Consider the following 24,426-nt stretch of genomic DNA (forward strand, 5'->3'; position numbering starts at 1 on the left):
GACTCTCTACTGTATATTTTAATTTTTTGATTGATTTAACTTTAAATCAGAAGAATAAACTTGAATTAACTAAAAAATTGAATTGCTTGACAACCACGGAATCAAAGAAGTCTTTTAGATACATAGATGGTTATTATATTCTTCAATCTACATCATAATGAACACGAAACCATTTTCATTCGCGTATGTAGTTTTTTTAAACTCTTTCCGCCTTTTTTTCTTTTTTAACTCTTTCCGCCCTGAGGGCACTTAGAGGGCTTCTTTAAGCAAGCCCATTATGGGTTCGGCCAGGCCACAATGGGGCGACCGGGTGGTGAGGGACGGGGCCCGACATATCCGAACGGACCACCCTCTGAAAAATTCCTAGGGATTTCTCGACCCGTTCGGATTCGATCCCAGGTCCCCCAGAGCGGTAGGCTGCCACCTTGACCGCTCGGCCATCCGGCCACTGGCGTATGTAGTCTAACGAACAGCGACTCCATTTTTTTTTTTTTTTTTTATGGAAAAGACTATTGTAGCAATATGGAAACGTTTTTATGCTTTCACAAGAAGAGCTTAGCTTTGACATGCACTCGGAACAAACCCGATGACTATCTTTCTACTTAAAAGAAAATCTTAAAAAGGACTATCTGAAATAGACTGTTCCAAAGAAAGTAATATATAATAAACCAATCATTCTTCAGCTTTGAAGGCAAGATATATAAACAAAGGAAAGGAGTGCTTAAGGTCAGCCCAATGTCAGGCTTACTCCTCGAGTTGGTTCTACGTAAATTAGAACAAAGTACTATTAGGAATTTTAGAGAGGATATAATTTTATACAAAAGATATGTAGATGATGTATTCATTTTATGGAAAAATGACAGAAGAATATAGAATAAAACAAAAAACAATTAACCCGTTTTCTTTTTAAATACAGTTTTAAAAAACAAACAATAAAAGAATTTATAATTAAAAATTTTATATTAATAAATAAAAATATAAAATAAAGTTTAATGTTTATAATTATTAAGAGAACTCAAACATTCCCGGTATATGTAAAATTTACTTAATGAATTTTAACAATCTGGCAACCTTCGCCGATCCTTTCTTTCAGAAAATGGCGGCCATCGCGGTTGGACGGTTAAGAACCTCTAGCAACATTTTCTGGTTACTCAGAAGGTAAGTTCTAACATTTGAAGCGTGCAATGCCATAAGGTTGTAAATGCCATTTTTCTCAAAATACATTTTATTGAAGAAATGAATTTTAAATGCAATGTTTTTTCCTACAAAAAAATATTGTGGCGATAGTGGCGCTCTAAGTGGCTATATTTTGAAGATGAATTTATGTGCAAGCCATAACGTTTTAAGTGCCAAAGTGCAAGCCACGTGACTTTTGAGCGTAAAATGTTACGGTTTACATTTACATCATTTTGTTATTCCAATTTGTAATGCAGTGAGTTTTTTATGCAGAACCGGATAACTGAATCCCAGTTTATTAATAGTTGACCTGTATCACCTTATTATTTAATATTTCAAAATGATATTCGGACTTCCATTAATCTTTTAAATTTGAAGTTTTTAAATACATTTTAACTATTATTACACTAAATTAATACCTTATTGTTTATATTTTCCTTTATTTATCATAATTATATTTCAATTGATAAAGATTACAGCCCAGTTCAAGTACCAAAACTGTGGGCCCAACATTGTTGAAGCCAGGAAGCAGTCACTAATAGATTATTGCCAGTTTTTAATGTTAAAATTGATATTGAATTTGTAAATTGTGTTTAATAATTTAAATGTAAGTTTTTGGTATTCAAAACTGTTTTTCAGCTGCAGAAACATTAATTTTATGATTGCGATTGTTTTTGGTATTTACAACTTTATGTACTTGCACAATTTTGGCATTTACAACGTTATGGCTCTAACCCTGTTTTTAAACTTTTTTTGTTTCCTTACCATCATACTTAGGTGTTTGAAATTAAACCCAATGTTTTATTCCAAAGTGTAAATTGTTAAAATAATTTTTATAGCATTTGATTATAGTTTGTTCATTAGAAAAAATGTTTTTTCTCTCTCCTAAAAAGTTTGTTTTTTGGCATTTACAACATTATGGCATTGCACGCTTCATTTGTTATCTTCTTACGTAATTTCTTATCTGTAATTTATTATAAGATTCTCATTATTATTTTAAATGAATTAATAAAATATTTCCACTATTTCCAATTGTATGGGAACAAGAGCCCAGTTTGTTGTCTTTGGGTATTGTTTCTTTATCATTTTTTATATTGTGTTAATTATGAATTACGAAATCAACAGTTACGACATGTTTTTTTTTTACATGTAACTGTAAACAACAACTTTCCACGTAATCATTTGGCGCTAATTACCAATTAAATATAAATACGTGGGTTAATGTTACCATAGGTATCGAAGCTGGCAGCTCGTCTCCGATTCCAGCAATCGGAAGACAGGAAACAGTGGGGACTCACGTTCTAACCTAACCTAACCTATTCTAATAATTTGGTTGCTAATAATTATGGTAATTTATTAGAATAGGTTAGGTTAGGTTAGAACATGCATCCCCACTGTTTCCTTTCTTCTTTTTGCTGGAATCAGAGATGAACCGCCATTTTCGATACCTAGGGTAACATTAACTAAACAGGGTTACACTTCCTATGGTTTATATAGTTATACCTTATGTTCATATGCAGGTTTGGATTTACATAGGGACATTTGGGGTTGGTGCCCAGGGCCCCCACAAAACTATGTTTAAACATAATTTTTTTTCCCTATTACTGCGACAGCTTAGTGTGGCCTAATCATGAGGGCTACAGGCAAAGAAAACCAAACCCGGGTAAAACCTATGAAACGTCGGAAAATTTCGGGAAAAAAATTTTACATAGGTATTTTTCAATTAAATTAAAATAATTAGTTTTACACAATAAAATATACGTATGTTCACAATAACCTTATTTTTAAATGAAATTTACAACTTCCTAGTTAAAATCTAGTTGAACATACACTATTTTGTGTAAATTTTCTAAATCATCAAATTTGCCTACTCTTAAAGGGGGTCCCCACTGAATTTGTGCCCAGGGCCCCTGGATTGGTAAATCTGGCCCTTTTCATATGTGTATATAAACATGGGGCAAATGGGACACACAGCCTGGTACAACTATACCTCTGAATGACGTGGTTGAACCTTCTTGGAGCTGTAGACCGTATCCATAGGAGCAAAAAAGTGAAGGGAACCCTACCTCTACACGGTGTCGTGCCGGGTTATTTTGTGCCCTAGGGAAAGTTTACGAGTGTGCTCCTTATTTTCCAAGTTAAATTTTATTAATAATATACAAAGTAATATACAATATGTAATCCTTAAAACAGAGCCTTTTTTTTCTTTTTTAATTAATTTGAAAATTCACTGTAATAATTTATTTACAAAAAAAAAGATTATAAAATACCAAAATTTAATATTTTAAAATGTTAGCATTTTAAAATATTAAATTTTGACTGAAGTTTAAATAGCGGTAAGTTCAAATCATTTAAGTAAGGAACAAAAAAGAAGCAAGAGTTAAACTGTAAAATAGTGTGATGCATGAGGGATAAAGAAAAAGAATCGATACTTGAATCATATACCAGTATTTAATTTAATATTTTAATGAAGTATGAATAAAGCATAGCTTGAAATTTTGTGCCCTGCACCTTAGGCGGTCACCTAGTTTGCCTAAATGGTAGCACTGGCCATGTGATCCATTGTAAGATAATAGCCCCTATGAAATTATTGATAGTTTATGTGGAATTTTGGAGACCCTCAAAAGTGGGGTAAATTTAAAAGTGAAAATTTTCAGAACTACTATTCAAAACTATGTTAAAAATGGTCTGTTTTTGAAATTACTAGAGAGGACCTAAAAGCTCATAAAATGTGAAAAATGTCATTGCACTGAGTGCTTCTGCAATGTAGTTGGAATAGTGCTGTGTTCCATTAAGCCTATTGCATGCTTGCCTGATCAGACATTCTAATTTATCAGTAAAGAATAAAGAAATATTTAATGTTTAACAAATAATTTAAAAATAAATTTTTAAAAATGAAGACAAAGTCTGCCGAAAAGGGACTACCATTTATTTTCTTCATCTTCCGGACTACACACTTTTTTGACAATTGACAAATGAAAGTTCTACATGTATGGAGGTGATCGAAAACGTTAGTTAAGTGGTCGTTAATGTTAGTACTTAGTACCGGAAATTTGAAAAAAGGCTTAAGAAGGTATAATGGTTTACATGTATCGTCACCAGGTACAGCTTTTTTAAAAATTCTAATTCTTCAGCAAATCTACATTTTCCAGCACTCATTCCTAGTAGATAAAAGCTGTAACACACCCAAGGAGGTATGGATGGAAGCAAGAAAGATGTCTGTATGTCACTAGTTCCATTTTTAGAAATTCTTTGTAATATTAATTGGATGTGTTTTTTGTGTTTTAAAAGGACTTTTTTAGCTTTTCATGACCAGTAGCCTAAAAAGAAAGGTCAGTCACTAAAGAAAGTGTGTAGTCTGGAACATGAAGAAAATAAATGGTGGTTTGTTTTGGGCAGACTTTGTCTTCGTTTGTAAAAATATAATAGCCGTTGGACGAGAATTGACAAATTAAAAATAAATATTTTCAACTACTTGCAGTAGCCATTATTACACAGCTTAGCCAAAATGATCTTTGTACCAATAAAATCGACCAACAAATTACACTCGTGCCCAAAATTAATGCAATGCACACAAACGTACATGCAGAAACAAACGTCCTGCTATTGCAATGGATCATCTAACTGCCTTTTCTGAGGCATTCCTAATAACCTACTGATATATCAGGAATACTTCCTCACTGTTAGCAGTTCTAGCAGATGATTGTCAGAAACAATTTTGCTGTATATGTAGTATATTATGTTTCATAGCAGAGGTGTGTTGCTATTTTCTCTGTTTGCTGCATGACACTTGCAAAATAGGATTGTACTTGGCTGATTTATATGTGATGCAAATTTCAGCTACTCAGTTTTGTGGTGTTATTTAAATTTTGGACACCAATTTTTACTTGACATTCTAGAAGTAGATAATTTGAATATGTAACCCCAATGATGGCTACTGACATTAGTTGAAAATGTATATTTTTACATCCTTGTTAGACCTTAAAGCTTTGTTCTTATTTGCATTTTGCATCCACTTGTGTTTACATTTGGTGTTATCATGTTAATGAATGATAACAATTTTAATAATAATTTTTTAAATTTTAGTCAGGTTGCCTTTAGTCATGGAGGTGAATTAGGATCTGGATCTGGAAAGGTAAGTTTTGTTTTGATGTTATAAACATTTAATTCATGTTTTTATATACTGTATATTTGTTTTAATAACAATAACTCAGAAAAATTAATGACTATATTAAATTTTCAGTAAAAGAAATTTTATTTTTATAATTATGAATTTATTTTTATCTTGCAATTTATTTGCAAGATAAAAATAAAAACAATCAAACCAATCAAACCGCTATCAACATTGAACTTAATGCCATTCGTTCAGCAGTAAATGTGGCAGGGTACACTAATTCCAAGTATAGGTACATCTTAAACAAGGTCAAAAGATCGCTTTTTCCCGCCACGGCTTTACACGTTCCAGTATGCACAGTAGTCCTTCCCGCATTACCATTCTGTGGTCGAGTCACCATTCGTATTTGCCGTATTTTTAGGCAATGCGCTTTTTCTACCGGTCTCCTTGCGGCAAAATCTTAGGCGGCTACTGTGCAATGACGGGATGCTACTTCTGTACTAGAGAGGTCTGGAGTTTACTCTATCCTAATGGAGAATACTACATCCGGTATTCACACCCGCTACGTTGGTGCGACAACTAGAATGTTGGCTTGTTGTATTTCCGAACACCAACTTTCCATCGGGACAGGCAAGTGTGATACCAAGCTAGCAAGAATGGCTTTGCAGCACTTATACACCCCACTGTGGGACCTGGTAGTGATGCTCGGGCATTGTAATAACAGGAGCATCGTGTTTATTTGGGAGGCCTTTTTACCGCTGCACTAAATCCGTGCAACACTCCCACGCTTGATTTGCCTGCTTTGTGGGTCAACTTATATAACAGATTAAGGCATCGCCTCTAGCTCCGTGTCTCAGTATTTTATAGCGCACGTGCTTCGTCACCACGCGCCTCGAAAGCGCTAGTATTTATAGGGATATTTGTACATAGTTTAATGCCCGTATGTTAATTTTCTCATCTCGTGCTTATTCAGTGATTGGTGTGAAGTCCAACCATTGTTACAGTTATTTTTATCTCTGCTCTGTATATTTTAAATTAAAGAATCCAATTAAAAACAAAAATTGTTTTTATCCATACCTGTATAAAATCATTCTAAATTACTATATGCACTTGAATAGACTGCTGTGGGTCTATTGGAGGAATTTAAACCTATGGGTCTCATTGAGTGCATATTGTAACCATCATACTCCATTTTTTTACATTTGAATAAATTTTAAATAATTATTTAACTCATAAATTAATCATTGAAATATTTTAGTACAGTTTCATAAAATGTGAAATAAAAAAGAAAATTCTTTCAAAATGAAAATTTAAAATTTTTTAACCTTCTGTCAAGTACATTATAACAAAATGATTAATTTAAGATTATTAGGCAAATATTATATGAATTTTCACAGGACATTAGAAGTATTATTTAGTTTTAAATCATTATCATTATTCAAATTACATATTAACAAATTAATCTTTCACGAACTTATATATACTTTATTATACTTTTCAATGAAAAAGTAAAAACTACAAGTGTAAAAATGATTTATCTGTAATTTTTTGTATTATGCAAAGATTTTTCAGTGTTTATTCACCATTCATTATGCTTCGTTACATTCATTCTGCATGTTATACAATAGACTTCTGTGTGTGATAAACAAATTGTTTTTTCACACAGTTTTTTTTTTACACTCACATTGGGTTAGTAGCTTTTTATTTAGGAGTACATTTTAGTCCTTTACTTTTTTGTTTGTTTTGCATCCATTTCTTTGATTGAGATTGGCTTGTATTGCTTATAACATGATACTAATTTCTAAATAATAAAATTGGTTTTACAGAATTTTATTTTTAAAACAGTGGTTGAGTGCTAAAACCAGATGATATTTTAAATTTTCAGTATATAGGCAGAACAAGCACAATATATCAAAATCAAAAATATTGCCATGTATTTTAAAGGTTTTTCAAATTTTAAGAATTAAAGCGACCATCAGGCATGAGAGAAATGAAGGTACTGAGAAGTTGGCATGACTGTAATTTTTCCGTTAAGAAATGACAATTTAAAATTTGCATGGTGTATCAGATTCAATACATCTCAATAACTGGTTTGTATAAATATAATCACTCAGTAAAACCAACATCAGTATAAAGCCTGGACTCCACATTACCTGAAAACAGAAACTCAGAAACAGAACTGAAACATACAGAGTTTTCGTTTCAGTTATGTTTTCGTTTTAACTTGACTCCACTAGCACCGAAATGAACTTTACGTGGAAATGCGCCATCTGTTGATTAGTTCGGTAATTGTCGTAAAGTTACAAACATGGACGACGCTATGGATTTTGCCATGCTTTCTCTTCATTTGTTAACATTGCAATTGTTGATGCATTCGAAACCTCGCCGAAATCATCGTTTCTGGATGAGGAAAATATTCCGCGACAGAGAGAAATATGGATTGAATTCTTCCCTCGTTAGAGAGTTGAGGTTTCGGGATCAAGAATTTTACTTCAAGTAAATATGCAATTTAACTATTATATTTATCGTGTGTTGAATAGTATGTGTACATATATTAATATTAAAATAATATTCCGTTCAGTTTTATGCGGATGACTCCGGATGTGTTCGATAATATATTGGAGAAGGTTTCTCCCTTGATAGAGAAGAGAGACACGTTTTGGCGAAAAAGCATATCATCAAATGAAAGATTGGCTTTAACTTTAAGGTAAATAGCCTATACGTTGTTATTATTTAATCTGATATTTGCCAACATTTAGAATAAAGTCACAAAAGTTTCCGTGTGACATACCCTTGTAATTGCTTTAAATTTAATAATTGTTCTGTTATTGATGATTTCTAGCACAAACACTGCTTTTATATTTTTCATTTAGGAGATATAGTTAATTTTTTAAAATATTTATTTTAACCTATTGCAGTAGCTTACTAAAATTACTACTACCTTAATTTTTTCTTGTGTATATTCTGACAAAAAACTATTTTACAGGTTTCTAGCAACTGGAGAGACCTACCGAAGTCTGAGCTTTTCATTTCGAATTGGAAGGCAGACTGTACGGAAAATTATACCGGAAACATGTAAAGCCATTTGGAAATGTTTCCAGAAAGAATATATGGCATTTCCATCAACTCCAGCAGATTGGAAAAAAATTTCTGATGGTTTTGAAAGAAGATGGCAACTACCTCACTGCTGTGATAATATTGATGGAAAGCATGTTGTTAGAGAGTGTCCAAAGAAAACTGGTAGTCTGAATTATAACTATAAGGGAACTTTTAGTACGGTGTTACTAGCCATATCTGATGCACATTATCGCTTTCTGATGATTGATTATGGGCATTATGGTAGTGAATCAGATGGTGGAATACTAAGAAAAAGTGTATTTGGTCAGCATCTGATCAATGGAAAGTTAACCTTTCCAAAAGCAGATGCTTTGCCAAATTCAAATACACTATTCCCTTATTTTATAATTGGGGATGAAGCCTTTCCTTTAAGGCATAATTTGTTGCGTCCCTATCCCAGACATTCTGAGTTTAGTCGCTCGGAAAAAATATTCAATTATAGATTAAGCAGAGGCCGGCGTGTTGTGGAGAATGCTTTTGGTATACTAGCAGCACGATTTCGTATCTTAAGGAGACCATTAAATTATGACGACGAATCAGTCAAAAGCATGGTGCTTGCTAGTTGCGTTCTCCACAATATACTTATTCAGAAATCTGCAGCATATTGCCCAAATGGATATGCTGATTATGAAGATTCTGATCATAATCAGAACGAAGGTATATGGAGATCCGAAAATATAACTCTCGAAAATCTTAAAAAAGTGAGCAGCAATATGTACAATAAAGAGGCAAAAAGTCTCAGGAATGTTTATAAAGATTATTTATGTAAGGAGGGAGCTGTACCTTGGCAAGAAAAATTAATTCAATCTCAACCTAAAGTATAGTATACTTTATATAGGTTGTATTAGCTCAGAGTAAATATTACTCCTCTGAGCTAATACAATATATTTTTATTGAGTAAATACCCTGTAGCTGTAATGTTTTAAATCTGTTATTTTGTGAAAAAATAAAACAAACACAAGTATCTTGGAATTGTTTATCTTAATTATATATATAGTTTTTAACTTCTTAATGTAGACAATTCCTATTATTACAGTCTGTTACAAAAGAATAGGAACACCACTTAAAAGTCTCTTAAAAATTTAATTTATCATAATAATAATTAAAATTTTCATGACTAGGGTGAGATATCATCATTTTTAACTGTCATGGTGGCTTTTGATGTTATATAAATATTTTTAATAATGCTATTCAAAATGTTTTCCAACAAGATAAAAATTATGGGCAAAAAAAAGGAAGTCAGGATGGCCTAAATGTTTAACATCCAGGAATGAGAGAGAAGTTTTGAAGCTTATAACTAATAAAAACATGTCAACAAGGCTAGCTGCTGCTGAATTACCACTAGATGTATCTCATGCAACTGTTTGGAGAACTTTAAAAAACAATGACAATGTAAAATATTCTAAAATGAAAATTATTAAATTATTTTAAAATTTTTCAACTTTTGGAGGTAAAACTGATTTAGTATTTGTTAACAAAATATGATTACATTTGATGCATTAATTGGAGGTCATAAATGGCAGTTTCAATGAGATAATGCACCTGTTCATGCCTCAATGTCAACAAAAAATTGGGTTAAAAAAAGAAAATATTGATGTAATTGACTGGCCTTCATGTAGTCCAGATTTAAATCCCATTGAAAATTTATGGGGGATTTTAGCAGCCATTGTTTATTAAAATGGGAAACAATATGAATCTGTAAATCAATTGAAAATTGCAATAATGAATACATGGGATGAAATTAGGAATGAACAATTAATAAATTTAATAAACTCCATGCCTAACAGAATTTTTCAAGTAATGTAGCCAAAGGGGATGAAACCGAATATTAAGAGTGTTTACAGAAAAATAAATGTTAAACATATTTTAATTTTAGAAAGTGTACTATACTTTTGTAACAAGTAAAAAGTGAAAAGCTGTGATAACTTATTATTATTATTATTATTATAAGATAAAAAGCTTGAAAATGATATTTTTGTTATTTTTTTAAAACATATAAAACTGTTTTCTATAAAAAAATTTAAATACATTTTGAAAAATCACAAAATTTGTGTTGTTCCTATACTTTTGTAACACACTGTATAAAAACTAATAATTTATGCAGGGAATATTATTCAGGAGGCCTTTGAATTAAATGAAACAATTTCATATGGATGTTATATGTGGATGAAAGTTATATGATTGCACTTTATATTCTACATTGCATGAATCTTGGAAAAAATTCTAGAGGGACAAGGTAGAGAGAGGGAGTGTGAAGTGCCAATGTCCAAGAGTGAAATAAAAGATTAGAGGTTTTTTTTGTGTAGAAATTTTTGACTATTCGAGTTCTGTTGTCGAACCGGCGGGGCAGAATCCGTTAGATCAGAGTGGGTTCCCTACAGACAGTATATAATATTTTCGGACACATCTTATGAATCAAATTTATTTAAATAAATTATGTAAAGAATGAAATGAAAACTTCATTGAAGTTCAATTTGAATCAACTGCTTATATTGAAACATCTTTTATTAAAAACACTATAAACTACAATAATTATTAAAAATCATCATTTGCTTTTTCTTTCTCTTGCATTAACAATTCAATCCCATGAATTGCCTCTTGCCTATTTTGAGGATTCAAGTTCCTCAATCTGGCATCAAGGTATTCACAAAACCTTGATACTAGATCTGGTTGCTTCTCTTCTTTTGTTTTTTTAAAAAAATACTCTGATATATTTTTTGTCGTCTCTTCCAAGTCCTTATATATACTTTTTTCTTTTCGAGATTTTTCATAATTATTACTCTTGCTTGAACTGAAAAATTAGATTCATCAGCACACACATTATACAACAATAAATTATATATTATATATAATCATCACCTTGGTATATTAAAAACATCTGGATTTTCTGTTTGTGAAATGCTGAAAATAATTGATAATAATCAGTTGTTTAAAAATTTATAGTACATTATATAGGTTTATTATATTTAAAGTAGTTCAAAGTGTACATACTTTTGCATTTGAGTTTCACTCATTGGAATATCTTCATTACTAAAAATAAGTCTCTTATTTAAGTATACCAATAATAATTTTTTCACATACATAATTATAAAGCATAATAAGTATATTACTTACTTTGATTGAGAGTGACGTGCAGGATACTATCTCAATATTATCTTCATCTTCAGGTATGAAATTTGATATTTCCCTTAATGGGGACATATTGCTAACTGAACTGTAGAAAAAAAAAATTAAATTCTAAATTGAAAACAAATCAGGTAGATAGTAGTTTAAATTTTAGTCAAAAAACATAGATACTAATGAAAGAATAATAATCCCTGCAGCTATATTTTATAACCAAAAGTATTTATTTTAATTATTTTATTTATTTAATTTTTTTTTGGTTAGATTTTCTTAAAAATGCGTTTTTAAGGGGTATTTTCTTCACGGCAATTTTTTCGATAGATATTTAATATTCCGATAAAATTGTCTCTAGATAGGCTACTAGATATCTACGTATCATCAATTAATGAAACTGTGACATTAATAAACTTACCTTGCACATTCACTCGAATAATCTCTCAAGACGCTATCCATGACATCGTATAAATGCCATGTGGTTTTATATATCTCCCTTGTCCCACTACCACTGGCTAAACTCTCTCGAATTTTTTTCCTCTCCCTATTATAACGGTCCCTCTGCACCTTCCACTTTTGTTCTGCTTCATTTTTTACTTAAAACATTTCATAATTAAACGATTCCACTTTAGGAGTTCAATGCAGTATATCAAACTTTCTTATCATTCAATCCAAATTTCACAGCTATCACACTCCATATCATGCGTTTCAACCCTATATCTTTGAATTCTTTACATTTTTTATCGTATAGACATCTGTATTTTCTTACTTCTTCGATGATTAATTCCATATCTATTTGTTTTCTCATCCTTTTCGCTACGTTTTCAGCCGTTACGACAATCAAACTACACGTGCTAATACACGTGACTACGCGTCACAAAATCCTCACGTTTTTATTGGTTGCAGTACGACAGAAGCGCGGAACGAAAACGGAAAAGTTAAATAATTTTTAACTCTGCTTTCAGTCTTGTTTCTGTCCAACAGAACGTTCCAAAACCGGAAGTTTCGTCAGTTTGGCTTTCGGTTTTACGATTACGTTGCGGATTACGGTAATGTGGAGTCCAGGCTTTAATAAGAAAAAAAAGGAAAATTTTTTTTCAGGTATATACTATATCTTTATAAATAAAAGTATCGTATATACCTGAGGATGTCTATTTCACATAGATGAAAACGTTCGTAAATTTTCCTTTTTTCTTGTTATTTGCTGGTGTTGGTTTAATGAGTGATATGAGTATCAGATTGATCTAAAGTGAATGATGGAATTAATAAATTTAAACAAATATAAATTATTCATTATGCATAAACAAAACAATGTAAATTACATTTTTTTTTTAATAGTAGACTTTACAATACATTTATTTTTATATAACATACATATGACATATATATATATATATATATATCATATCGTATACAATAGTACCTTGACTTACGAGTTAAATTTGTTCTGTGATGGAACTCGTAACTCAAATTACTTGTATGTCAAATCATTTTTCCCATTGAAATGAATTGAAATGCTGTTAATCCATTCTGGACCCTCCAAAACACCACAAATTTTTTTGGTACAGGTTTTTAAATAAGAAAAATGTACTTATAAATAACAAATATTGTATAAAAACACAATAGAATGTACTGCAATAAACTGGTTTAAAATGACTATAATTGCAGTGTTTGCTGCCTAGATAAAGAAAGATGATGGAAAATTTGAGAAATGAGATATGGTGGCACCGCATACAACATGGAAGTGAACTAATGCCTACATCACTCGATCATGTGTTTTTCTATAAGTTACCCTGTCAGAGATTGGAAGAGTAATGAAAATGACAAAATTATGGCAGTTTTCCATCTTCTTTTTCTTAATCTATGGTTTGCTGTGCCAACTAGCAGTGGGTATCTGAAGCTGGCTCGTAACCTGCATTTTAGCTTCCAACTCAAAGCAAAAAATCAGCCGAGACAGCTTTTATCTAAAAAACATCGTAAGTTGGGACATTCATAAGTCAAGGTACCACTGTGTATATTTTATATAATTTTTTCATATCATACCAGTATTATATATATGTAAACATGATATGAAAAATTACTCGAGTAAATGTAGGAAATACAATTATATTTTATATAATTTATTCTCTTATTATGAAAACTATTATAAATTCCTTCATGTATCTGAGGAAAATTTTTAAATTTATTATTACATTTGTGAAATCCACGAATTTTCGAGAAAAAAATGTAACACAAATTTTTTTTTGAAAAATTGTAACATCCACCGATAGAAAAACTATCGTGTAGTTTCGGATCGGATGTCATCCTGATTGTCGGCAATCAGATGGGAAAGTTGACACACAGGTGTCAGAAAATGTGCTGTCGTCGTCAGTGTGGATGATCACGTGACCCCTTTCCCACAACAGTTGAATAAAAGCTCGAGCCCCCGGAAGCCGATGGCGATCCAAAGGAAGTTATACTTGTCAATGTGATACATTCGTCTCCCGACTCAACGAAGGGAGAAGACTCCGGTAGAAGACGGATCTCGGCTTCGAACTTCCATAAAGCTTGCCATATTGACTAGGACTACGATTCCTACGAACTTATCGATGCACACTGTTTGTTTTCTCGTAGATGTATTTTTGTTAGTGATTTGTGAACTCTCTCTCCCCAGCAATGGGAATAGGCTTAGCTAAGAGCTGTCCTTTTGTATATATTTAGTATTTAATCGCATTAAACCGAGTTTAGCCTTGTAGACCTCTTGTATGTTAACTTTAGTTATTAATAAATGCTTTGTTTATTTGTTAAACCTGTCTCCTGTCACTCCAAACCATCTGTCGACTTGCTCAACCCCTTCGCCACTTGATAAAAAGCCATCCGAAACGACAAAGCGGGCGAGTTTTACCAACTCTACACGTAAGTGGCAATTAGGGTATCGACCCTTTGCCCTCGTATTCTCACACATTTTAAAGACATCTGTAGTCAGTATGATTAAAATTAAAATGTGATTATTAGTAATTTGAATGTGAAAATATGCTAATATTTTTTTCTACTCTTCAAAATTAAATTTAGTGGAATTTTTTATTTCAGTATATGTTATAAAGTAAAATGCGTATCTATATTATTTATATATTTTAACTTTTGAATTGCTTGAAGTGTTTACAAGAAGTCAAATAGCTAGAATCAATACAAAATATTTATCTTACTCTTGTGTGATTTCATATCTTCTTCTTCTTCTTCAATATCATCATCTTCTTCTCTGTTTGCTTTGAACTATTATTAAATTTAATCAAAAAGTAAATAATAATTTTTCAATTAACTGTTTTAACTGTTTTTTACACATGCCTGGAGTGTTCCATATGTTTAAAATCAATTTGTGCACATGCTGTTCCATATGTTTTTTAAAAATACTTCATAATTTGTTGTTCATTGCATTCACACATTCGAATCTCACTGATTTAAAAACCTGAAGAAGACCAGAGTACAGTCAAAAGTGTTTGTTTTCTATTAAATGTGTTATTACTGGATTTTTAAGACTCTTGAGTGTTAATTGTATGCATTCCAGTATTTAAGTAAGAAGTTGTTTATTGTATTTAATTATTTGTAGCCATTTCTTAGCTTAAAAATAGCAGTTCAATGTATTAAGCAACAAGTTAATTTATATAATATTTAATTTATTAACATCAATCATTTTTTATTGTTTATCCTTTCTCCAAAAAAATAAACAAGAGAAAATAATTATCGTGTACTTAGATATTAAAAAATTAAACAAGAAAATTAATGAAATGTGAAAAAAAAGTACAACTGAAATAATTACTATATTTAATAGTGAATAAATTTGTGAAAACAAATCATTAACAACTGTTTTTTTCAATAAAAACATATAATGACTTGATTCAAAGAAGTAAAATAAGAATAAATTTCAATAATTTACAGATTTTTAATGATTAATAAAGCTTATTCTTCAAATAGTTTTAAATTTGAAAAATGAAAACTATCAGAATTTTTAATTATGTATTAAATTGAATATTTTGTACTTTAAATAATAGATTTTTATGAAATATAACAACACAAAGAATTAAATTGTTGATAAAAATTATTGACAGAAATATTCTAAAAATAAATTTTTTATTGAATTTATAATGTTTATTATATTTTAAGAATTATTCAAACATTTTTATACATTACAAAAGCTAATAATTGTTATACATTTTAGGGAGGAGGAACTGGAGGAACAGTTAGGTAAGTTTAAATATCAATTATATAAACATTGAACGACATGCTATTGTAGTTATTAATGTAAATGTTTTCACAATATATTTAAGGGAGATTATTTGTGTGCATACAATATTAATTTTATTGTTTTTTCTTATTGATCTTAGAATGCAAACAAAATTATTTTTTACTACTTGAATAATAATTGAATTTTTCATAAAAGTTTTTAAAAAAACGATAGTTTTATCTTGCTATTCTTTCGGATCCGACGTATCACATTAATCATTAAATTGTTAATAACTCGTATAAACAATTAACGAGATATGCCAGCTCTCAAAAAATAGCAACTTATCAAAGGAAACAATTATGAGATAGTTGGGAAGCACATCAAGCTTTTCAGAAGTAGATATGAATAAATATTGTTGAAGTATAAAGTGATTTCCCATTTTCTCATTGTGTGTGGCAGGAAGATAGTAAACTAACACGATTAACCCGTATTACAATTAATAATTTTACTCACTATCTTTTATAGTAATGATACCCTAAATTGATAATGCAGTTTGAATTAAACTGTCAATAATGCGTATTATGGATAACAGGAAACCCTTAGATGATAAGGATACAAATATAATTTATAAATATTTCGTATAATCTTTTCTAAAGTTTTGAAAAGACATATACGACCTTAATTTTATGAAAGAGGAATTTGTCGACACTACAAGTTCGGTAATCTATTACAAATGTGTTTTCCTTTGCTAGTAGAAACATTTTTAATTAGAGAGAGAAAATTGCTAGCAAGCATAAATTATCAATTTTCACAAAAGATCACAAAATAAAATGTTAATAATTTTCTTTTAAGATATTTATGACTGAAGCTATAATTAATAGAGCCAATCTTTATATTCTACATGGTGTTTATTTTGCCTAATACACACATCAGATAAATTTTTCAGTCTTTTATCAATATTGAAAATGAGACACAGAAATTGAAAAACTATTATATACCAGAAGTTGGAAACTGTAGGCATGTAAAAGAAAATTAGAAAATTTACAACTGAAATTGATGACTAAAAAATACATTTGAATAGTGAATAAATTTGTGAAAACAAATTTAACAAGTGACACACGAAGAAACTTTGATTGACTTGCAAAAAATATTTCTTGAATATTTTGATCAATTTTAAATGTTTTAAGATAGATATTAACAGTGCCTGTAAATTTAGCTCATAAATGGTACTTTCTGTTAAAGTATTAATTTTATATTATTAAAGTTATTTTTTTTTATTAAATTCAAAATAATAATAGTTGCTGTAACACATTAAAAATTTTACTTAACAAGGTAAAAGTTTTATTGATCTTTGTGATGGATCACAACATTATGGTAGATAACAAAATGGTATTGGAGATAATGTGAAATTTAAGAAAAATTATTGTTTTTATTGGTGGTCCAAAAATGATGAAAGTGAATTCAGTGCTTTTCATTTTAAAGTCTTGTTAGATACTATTCGTTCTCCTAATATTTAAATGGTCGTAACAATGCAAAAAACATTTAATAGGGGCCGAAAACTTGATCTATGTAAGCAGTAATGTATATGGATTTGGCATAATTATAGCTGAAATAAAATTATCGAGTAGTTTAAATTCATTTGCATTAGATGAAATGAAAGAAAATTTTTTAAAACAATATTTGCAAATGTATTAAATTAATTAAAATAAAAAATAAAATATTCAAGTTTTAAAAAATAGAAATTGTCTATTTATTTTAATGGATGTTTTATTTTATAAATACATTTATTTATACAGTAATTCAGTTATGATTAAATTTACATGAATTGGAAATCATCTAATATTAATTCTTATGAGATTTTTGTTTTCTTGCTTTTTTACATTGTTTTAGTAACTTTTTGTGCATAATTAATTTTTATATACATTACTATTGGGTATGTTTGAGAACAACAAATAAAATATATAAATAATTTATAAATTTAATACTAATATTATAATAATGGAAGAATTATTAACATTGAAAGCTTTCGAATTAAATTAATATAGTAACTGCAACACTCGTAAATGAATTAGATTTTAACAAAATTCAAGTTTTCAAGCAAAAATTATCATTGTTAAAATAAATTTACAGGAATAAAATACATCATATATTCAATGTTGAATGAAAATTAAATATTTCTGATTTTTATCTTTAATATAATTTAATCATAATTTAAGATATATATATTATAATAATTGTATTCATTACAGAGAAGCTGGAGGAAGCATGGGGAAGAAAGGAGCAGTTCAAGAAGAAGAATTTTTTATGAGAATGGCAAGTTTAAATTTGATTTTAGAAAAAACATATTTATTAATTTTAGTAATAATAATTAAAAGTTTTAGATTAAACCAGTGTAGTGAAATATGTCTAAATATACTTCATCAGCTAGTTCTACATTTAATTTATTAGTTAAAACAGATTTTTTTTTTTTAGTATTCTTATTCTGATATTCTAGAAGCAAATTTTTAAAGATAGTGTTGATGTACATAAATTTGCCATAAATTTTAAAATGATAAAATTTACATAACAATTTTTGTAAATCAAAAATAAAATAAATCTTTATTTACACTTGAAATTACAATGATTTTCAATCATGATTATAAGCAACTGTCTTAAGTTTGATTTGACTAAATAGGTAGTAGAGGTTCTTGTTTGCTATGTAATTCATTGATTTTAAAGGAAATTTAAAATCAAAACATAAAGCAACAAATGAACTAAGTTAAATCTAATAGAGATTTCTGAGTAGAAAAACATCTTTATTATAAATTTAATATTTGAATCAGTTCATTTATAATCAAAATATTAATTTTTTAACCATTTTATATCATCAGAAAATGAACTTTGATTAAAGATGGATTTACTTATAACAGACTAAGAAACTATTTAGGTTCACATTTCTGAGGAACTTCATTTTATAAATACAGTAGACCTCCTATAACGTGGTAGATACGTTCCGTGTTATACGAATCCGTGTTATACGAGTCACTTAAATACGTGAGCCAATCGCAGCCAGGCACGTGTGCAGTTTAGGGGCTACGGCCGTTTGAAAGGTTTTCTTCCGTAAAATTAATCGATTCTATACTAATTTGACTCAATGTTTCCAAATCGTGTATAATTTTTCGGGAATAATCCATATAAACTATGCTATAAACAAAAAATTGTAGGATTACTTACCGAGTGTGCACCGTTCGATGATGCCGTTGCTTAAGCTTGTTTTTGTTGCGGAGCGGCTCGTTGAATGGCGGGTGCGTGTTTCCCGATAAGTTATTTTTCTGCGAAAAATTCATCAAACTTTGGAGACATTATTAATAGAAATATAATTTTTATGGCCGTTAAATAATAAATGGTTTTTAGTATGTCTGCTGCTTGTTTAAACTCGACGGTTTGTGCAATGTCCGCTATTGGTCCAGATTCGACAAATCCTGTCGCGACACGAGTCGGCGATGACGTTTTACCGTGTTATGCGAGTCTCTTTTAGCATGTTATACGAACACGATCACAATTTTTTCACTGTGTTATACGAATCCGTGTTATAGGGGGGTCTACTGTATACAATTATTCATTTCTTAAAGTTTATAATTATTAGTAAGGAGTTGTAAATAGAAAAATGGTTAATATTTTTTAATAAATTTAATACAAAAAAAATAATCATCTATTTACAATTACTTACTAATACAAATAAAATTATCAAGAATGATGATTATATAAAAAACAATCAATAGTTTATCTCTTACATTAAATAATGTAAATTTAATATAAGGTAGTAATATGGTTCTGCAATCTGAAACATTTGGTTCAACTACATATTAAACTTCAATGATCTTGAAATCAACATGTACCCGAACCTGTTACCGGTGTTGGTGAAATGACGGATAATATCATAAATGTTTTCACCGAGGTGGTTGGAGGCTATCTCTATTTATAAATCTAGCCATGCCACCACGTGCATAAATTATAAAGAAGAACTCAATTTGCCCGTCGTATGACAGGCCCTCATTGACACAGATCTTTAATTGCCGTCTGCCCACGTCGATCGTGCATGTCCGATCCAACGATTTTACACTGAGACGTGGGTTCGATTCTATTTAAATATCCACGTTCTATTTTCTGTGTTCCGTAGCTTATCTTTTTTCATATTCTCTGAAGAAGAACTGTTAAGGTTTGAAAATGTTTACAATATCCGTCATTTCACCAACACCGGTAACAGGTTCAGGTACGTGTGGATTTCATCCCGGTGTTCTTTGAATGTTGACGTTTACCTAGTAGCAATCTTGAAATACTGTATTTTATAAATTTGTTGAATATATTACCAAAGTTTTGATTATTAAAATAATATTTTGTAATTACAGGGCAGAAAAATGTTTTCATGATTTGAAAGATAATTTAAATTTTACAATAAGGGGCATCTAAATATACCGTTTATTGTGATTTGACATTTAGAAATAGTTATATTAAAAATTGCATGCTAATGAAGTTATAGATTCAAAAACATAGTGCATTATTCTCTATTATATTTACTATTACCTTTAACCTCTCATTATTTCAGAAGTTGAGTGAAGTTCTACAACAGTGATTCCCAAACTTTTTCGATTCACCGCCCCCTTTGTTCCATAAAGTTATATCCAAAGCCCCCTAACCCATTTTCTCTTGTGTGAGAAAGGATTGGAAATATTTTTAGGAAAACTTTTCTATTAATCTCACACTTTGTGTCTTTACCGTACATTGTTCTCAACATCCAGAAACCATTAAACGCAATGTTTCCTGTTATCCATTTAACAGAGGAAAGGGAACGGCCGTCGGCGACCCCGACTTTTGCCTTCGGTCACCGTTCGGTACCCTGCCTCCGGCACCCTAGATTTACTCACCGCCCACAAAGAGGTGTTATTGCCCACTTTGAGAAACACTGTTCTACAGTAAAAATTTAATGTTGCCGAAATTTATTTCTTTACTACAGGTAAATAAAGTATAAAGATCACATACAAATGATAAATTATAGATTTGTATTGAATTATTGATTGAAAAATTTCATGGAAAGGATTTTAAGGGAATGTAATTGTCAAATATTTGATCATTATAAATTGGTATATTAGAAATTGGGGCATTTGTGTAAATCTGTTGTAATTTTTCTCTGATGATAATGATTCTGAAGAAAATTTTGTTAACAATTATTATTATTTTTTTAAATAAAATTTTCTTGATTATATTTGATTATTTAATAAGTAAACTTATGGAATTAATATACAGAAATTTAATTGAAAATTTTATTTACTATTAAAAATATTGGTATATTGTTAATAGCATTGACTGTTTCCTAAACTTACTCTGGATTAATTTAGTTTTAAATTTTCTGTTGCATAAAAAATTAATGAATTAGTTTAATTTTGATTTCTTAAAATATTTGAACTACTTTTTTTCCATTGCAGTGGAAAAAATAATTTATATATACCAGTTTTTTGGTGTACTTAACACTTAGCCTGTATTTTGAAAATTTCATCTGTTTTATTCAAGTTGTATCAATACAAATTACTTAGCAGACATGTTTTAATTTTAATTAAATAGTACTTTTTTTATATATATCACAAAATAATTTAGAAGTTAAATGAATTGACTTTTGTAAGCTCGCCAACCCTTAGGGGGGGAATCGTTAATCCCTCGACAGGATGGTCTAGGGTCATTCGCGTGTGGGTGTGAGGGAGGTGACACAGACGACAAGTGTCTCACAAAAGTCGTTTATTTAGACGCAAAGAAACTTACATCTAACACAGACTTTTTCTGGAATGATAAAATTTTTCGAAATAGTCTCAGTCACGCCGACTTTTCCTGGCGTCTTCTACTGTAGGCCCCGGGCAGCAACAGGTGGAGATGATCGCCTCTGGTCACTGGTGGTCTGTCCTTAGTGGCACTAATTAGCAGATCGGCATGATGCAGGAAAAATAAATTGTCTTTGAGCGCGTATTAGCCGTAAGCAGATTCACAGTTTTTGTCCGGCCTCTCCGCGCGTAGAAGGAAAAAGACCCCCCTTCTTCCTCGCTCGGCAATTATCTCGATCTCCCTTTTTCGAATTGTGCATGTTGATTGGCTCAACGTCCCTCCTTTCTCGCTTCTCGATTGGTCCCTCGCTTGTTTCCAAGCAAAAAACGACCCCTGTTCGAGTCACGAGAAAGAACCACCTCGACAAATCTACTCGACACCCTCCGTTTACTCAGGTTGGAAAGAATTTATGGAACTTTGAAACTCGCGCTCATATTTTCCCCATTGTTGTCTAGTGTGAGAGATTTTTGAAATTTAATGCTTTGATGAGATGTTCCTTTTCATAATTAACTTTTCCCTTTTTCCTAATTTTAATGATCTAAATTTTGTATACGAGCGACTTGTCAAAGGTCCATCTATACTGGAGGACATTCGTCTACAATCATTACTCATTACAATTATTGCATTTTATTTTACATTAGGCCCTTTTGTATTTCGACATCTTTCTCCCTTTTTTCGTGTGTCGCGGTTTCAAATGACTAACGCGTCAAATCCGATCTTTGATCGGTTTTTGTCCCTTGTAACAATGGACGATTTTCTACATTCGTTTTAACAATTTTCTAATATAAATAATTAATGTTAACCCGTTTTTGGGACTTCACACTTTTACTTTACTTTTAAAATTAATGAGTTACAATGAATTTAATTTCATCATGATAATTTTGTTTTATTTATAGAATTAACAAAAGTATTTTAAAAAATGTCCTTTCAAAAATTTTTTTTTATTCTGTTACTAAACTTTCTTACCCCAAAATAAAATTATTTGGGATTCTTCATGAATATCACATTAATAAAAAAAAAAATATTAACTAAAAGCAATTTGATGTTATATAGTCATGTATTATATAGATTTTGAACTCTTCTTGTAATTATAGTTATAATTAATTTTGGAATTAGATAATTTAAATGTAGACATATTAGTATTTTATTATTATTTTTACTGTAAGTAATAATTTAATCTATAAAAGTTTTATTTTAATCTTTTATAGATATAAATAATATCTTTTTCAGGAAAGACAGCAGTTAGATTTATTAAAACATGCAAAAGAGGAAATAGAACATCACGAAGAGAGTATCAAAGATTTGAAAAAATCCATTAAACATTACAAAGAAAAACTGAAGGATATTGAAAAAGAACAAAAAAAATTAGATTAATATATTTAAAATATTTATTATAGACACCCATTTATTTTATATTAGTAGTATATTCTTATTTGTGGAAATGAAGATAATGTTTATTTTTGGGATTGCTAGTGTGAAAATTTTTGTACAGGTAATTATGAATTAAAATATGAAATCTGAATCATGTAAGTTTCAATCTGATTTCTTTATGTGTTTTTTTATATCTAAGCCATTTCTTAAATGTTCATTTGATATGTTGTTTCCATGGGGGTAGCCAGGAAGGGGTATGGGTAGGAATGCCCCTCTAGTTAACCTGGTGCCCCTCCCCAGAAAATTACAGCCTAAAAAGTGTTGAGCCGATTTGCAAAAAGAAATAAAGCTGAAGCTAATTTAATTGGGTGTAGTGTACCCACTGAAAGTCTAGATCAGGCATTGTCAACATACGGTCCGCTTAACGAATTTATGCAGCCTGCAATTAATCTCTCAATATTAGCCACTTCTAATAATTGAAATTCCGACGCCTAAAACAAAAATAAAAGACAACGCCTACCGTGTGCTAAAATTAACGACCGGAGGCAAAACTGACTGCCATCCACTGGTCTAGATCCAGATTAAAGACAATGAACTATATTGTAGAATGGTAAATAAAATAATTGAAATAATTCAATTTTGTGTCAGGCTGGCCTCTACTTAGGCCCCCATAACAAAACCCTGGCTACACCAATGGTTGTTTCAATTACATGAAATTCTAAATTGTTACGTTATAAAGAGTTTAATGAATTAATTTTTGACAATTCTTAAAATTTCTTTAATGAATTTTTATTTTCACTAAAATCACAAATTTACAAAATATTTGAATCAGTAAAATGAACATTATGAAATTTTTCATGTAATAATATGTTAGTAAAAGAAGTTACTATAGTATTAGAAATATACAAAGTTCGGCTATATCACACATCAAAATTAGACTTTAATATTATCCGAGTTACGTAGCAATTGTTGTTCGTAGCTACCTGAGAGTCTCCCGTTACACTTTCTCGAAGGCAAAACGACGCTTTCCCGTGATCTATTAACCTCTGGACAGCCGATATCGCTAGAGACGGCCGGGAAAGGCAGTCGTCGCCAGTCCCTCAATAGAATATCATCCCTTATCTAGTGCCTAATTTAGTGCCAACAGATATACCTAGTACTTGCGGATAATCCTGTTAAACGTATAATTCCTCTTCTACGGATACGCATTTTGACGAAGAACTCTATCTCAGAGGACTAAGATACTTTGCTACACGATCAAGAACGATCAAAAGAACCTCTCAAAAACTAGCATCAGACTATTTTCGAACATCATCACCTCAAGGTATTTATTGCCACGCGAAATTTTACGTAAATTCTCTCTCCGACTGCGAAAGTACGTTGGATATTTCCCTCTCTTTCGAGGACCGCATGTATTCTAACGTCAGGTTTCAAATAAACGTTGTTTCGTTACCCTAATTTAAACTCTGCGTGAGTTACT

The 24,426-nt window shown here is 30.4% G+C and overlaps 1 protein-coding gene across 1 annotated transcript; it reads left to right on the top strand.

The window, feature by feature from the left end:
• The first annotated feature begins 1,083 nt into the window (after window positions 1–1,083).
• Window positions 1,084–23,100, top strand: LOC136982195 (ATPase inhibitor mai-1, mitochondrial-like). Its single transcript, XM_067278628.1, has 5 exons — window positions 1,084–1,158; window positions 5,263–5,311; window positions 15,720–15,745; window positions 17,975–18,038; window positions 22,806–23,100. The coding sequence occupies exons 1-5, from the start codon at window positions 1,097–1,099 to the stop codon at window positions 22,947–22,949; spliced, it is 345 nt and encodes a 114-aa protein (XP_067134729.1). The 5' UTR covers window positions 1,084–1,096; the 3' UTR covers window positions 22,950–23,100.
• The last annotated feature ends 1,326 nt before the right edge of the window (window positions 23,101–24,426 follow it).

Source organism: Centruroides vittatus, unplaced genomic scaffold (assembly GCF_030686945.1).
Source record: "Centruroides vittatus isolate TY-2023 unplaced genomic scaffold, ASM3068694v2 contig_817, whole genome shotgun sequence".
Classification (NCBI taxonomy): Eukaryota; Metazoa; Arthropoda; class Arachnida; order Scorpiones; family Buthidae; genus Centruroides; species Centruroides vittatus.

What these genes read in the sequence shown, in the direction of transcription:
- LOC136982195 (XM_067278628.1), top strand. Translation starts at nt 1,097, where the DNA reads ATGGCGGCCATCGCGGTTGGACGGTTAAGAACCTCTAGCAACATTTTC. An exon ending in ATTTTCTGGTTACTCAGAAG is followed by an intron (nt 1,159 to 5,262) that starts GTAAGTTCTAAC and finishes TTTAAATTTTAG; the next exon opens with TCAGGTTGCCTTTAGTCATG. An exon ending in GGAACTGGAGGAACAGTTAG is followed by an intron (nt 15,746 to 17,974) that starts GTAAGTTTAAAT and finishes TATTCATTACAG; the next exon opens with AGAAGCTGGAGGAAGCATGG.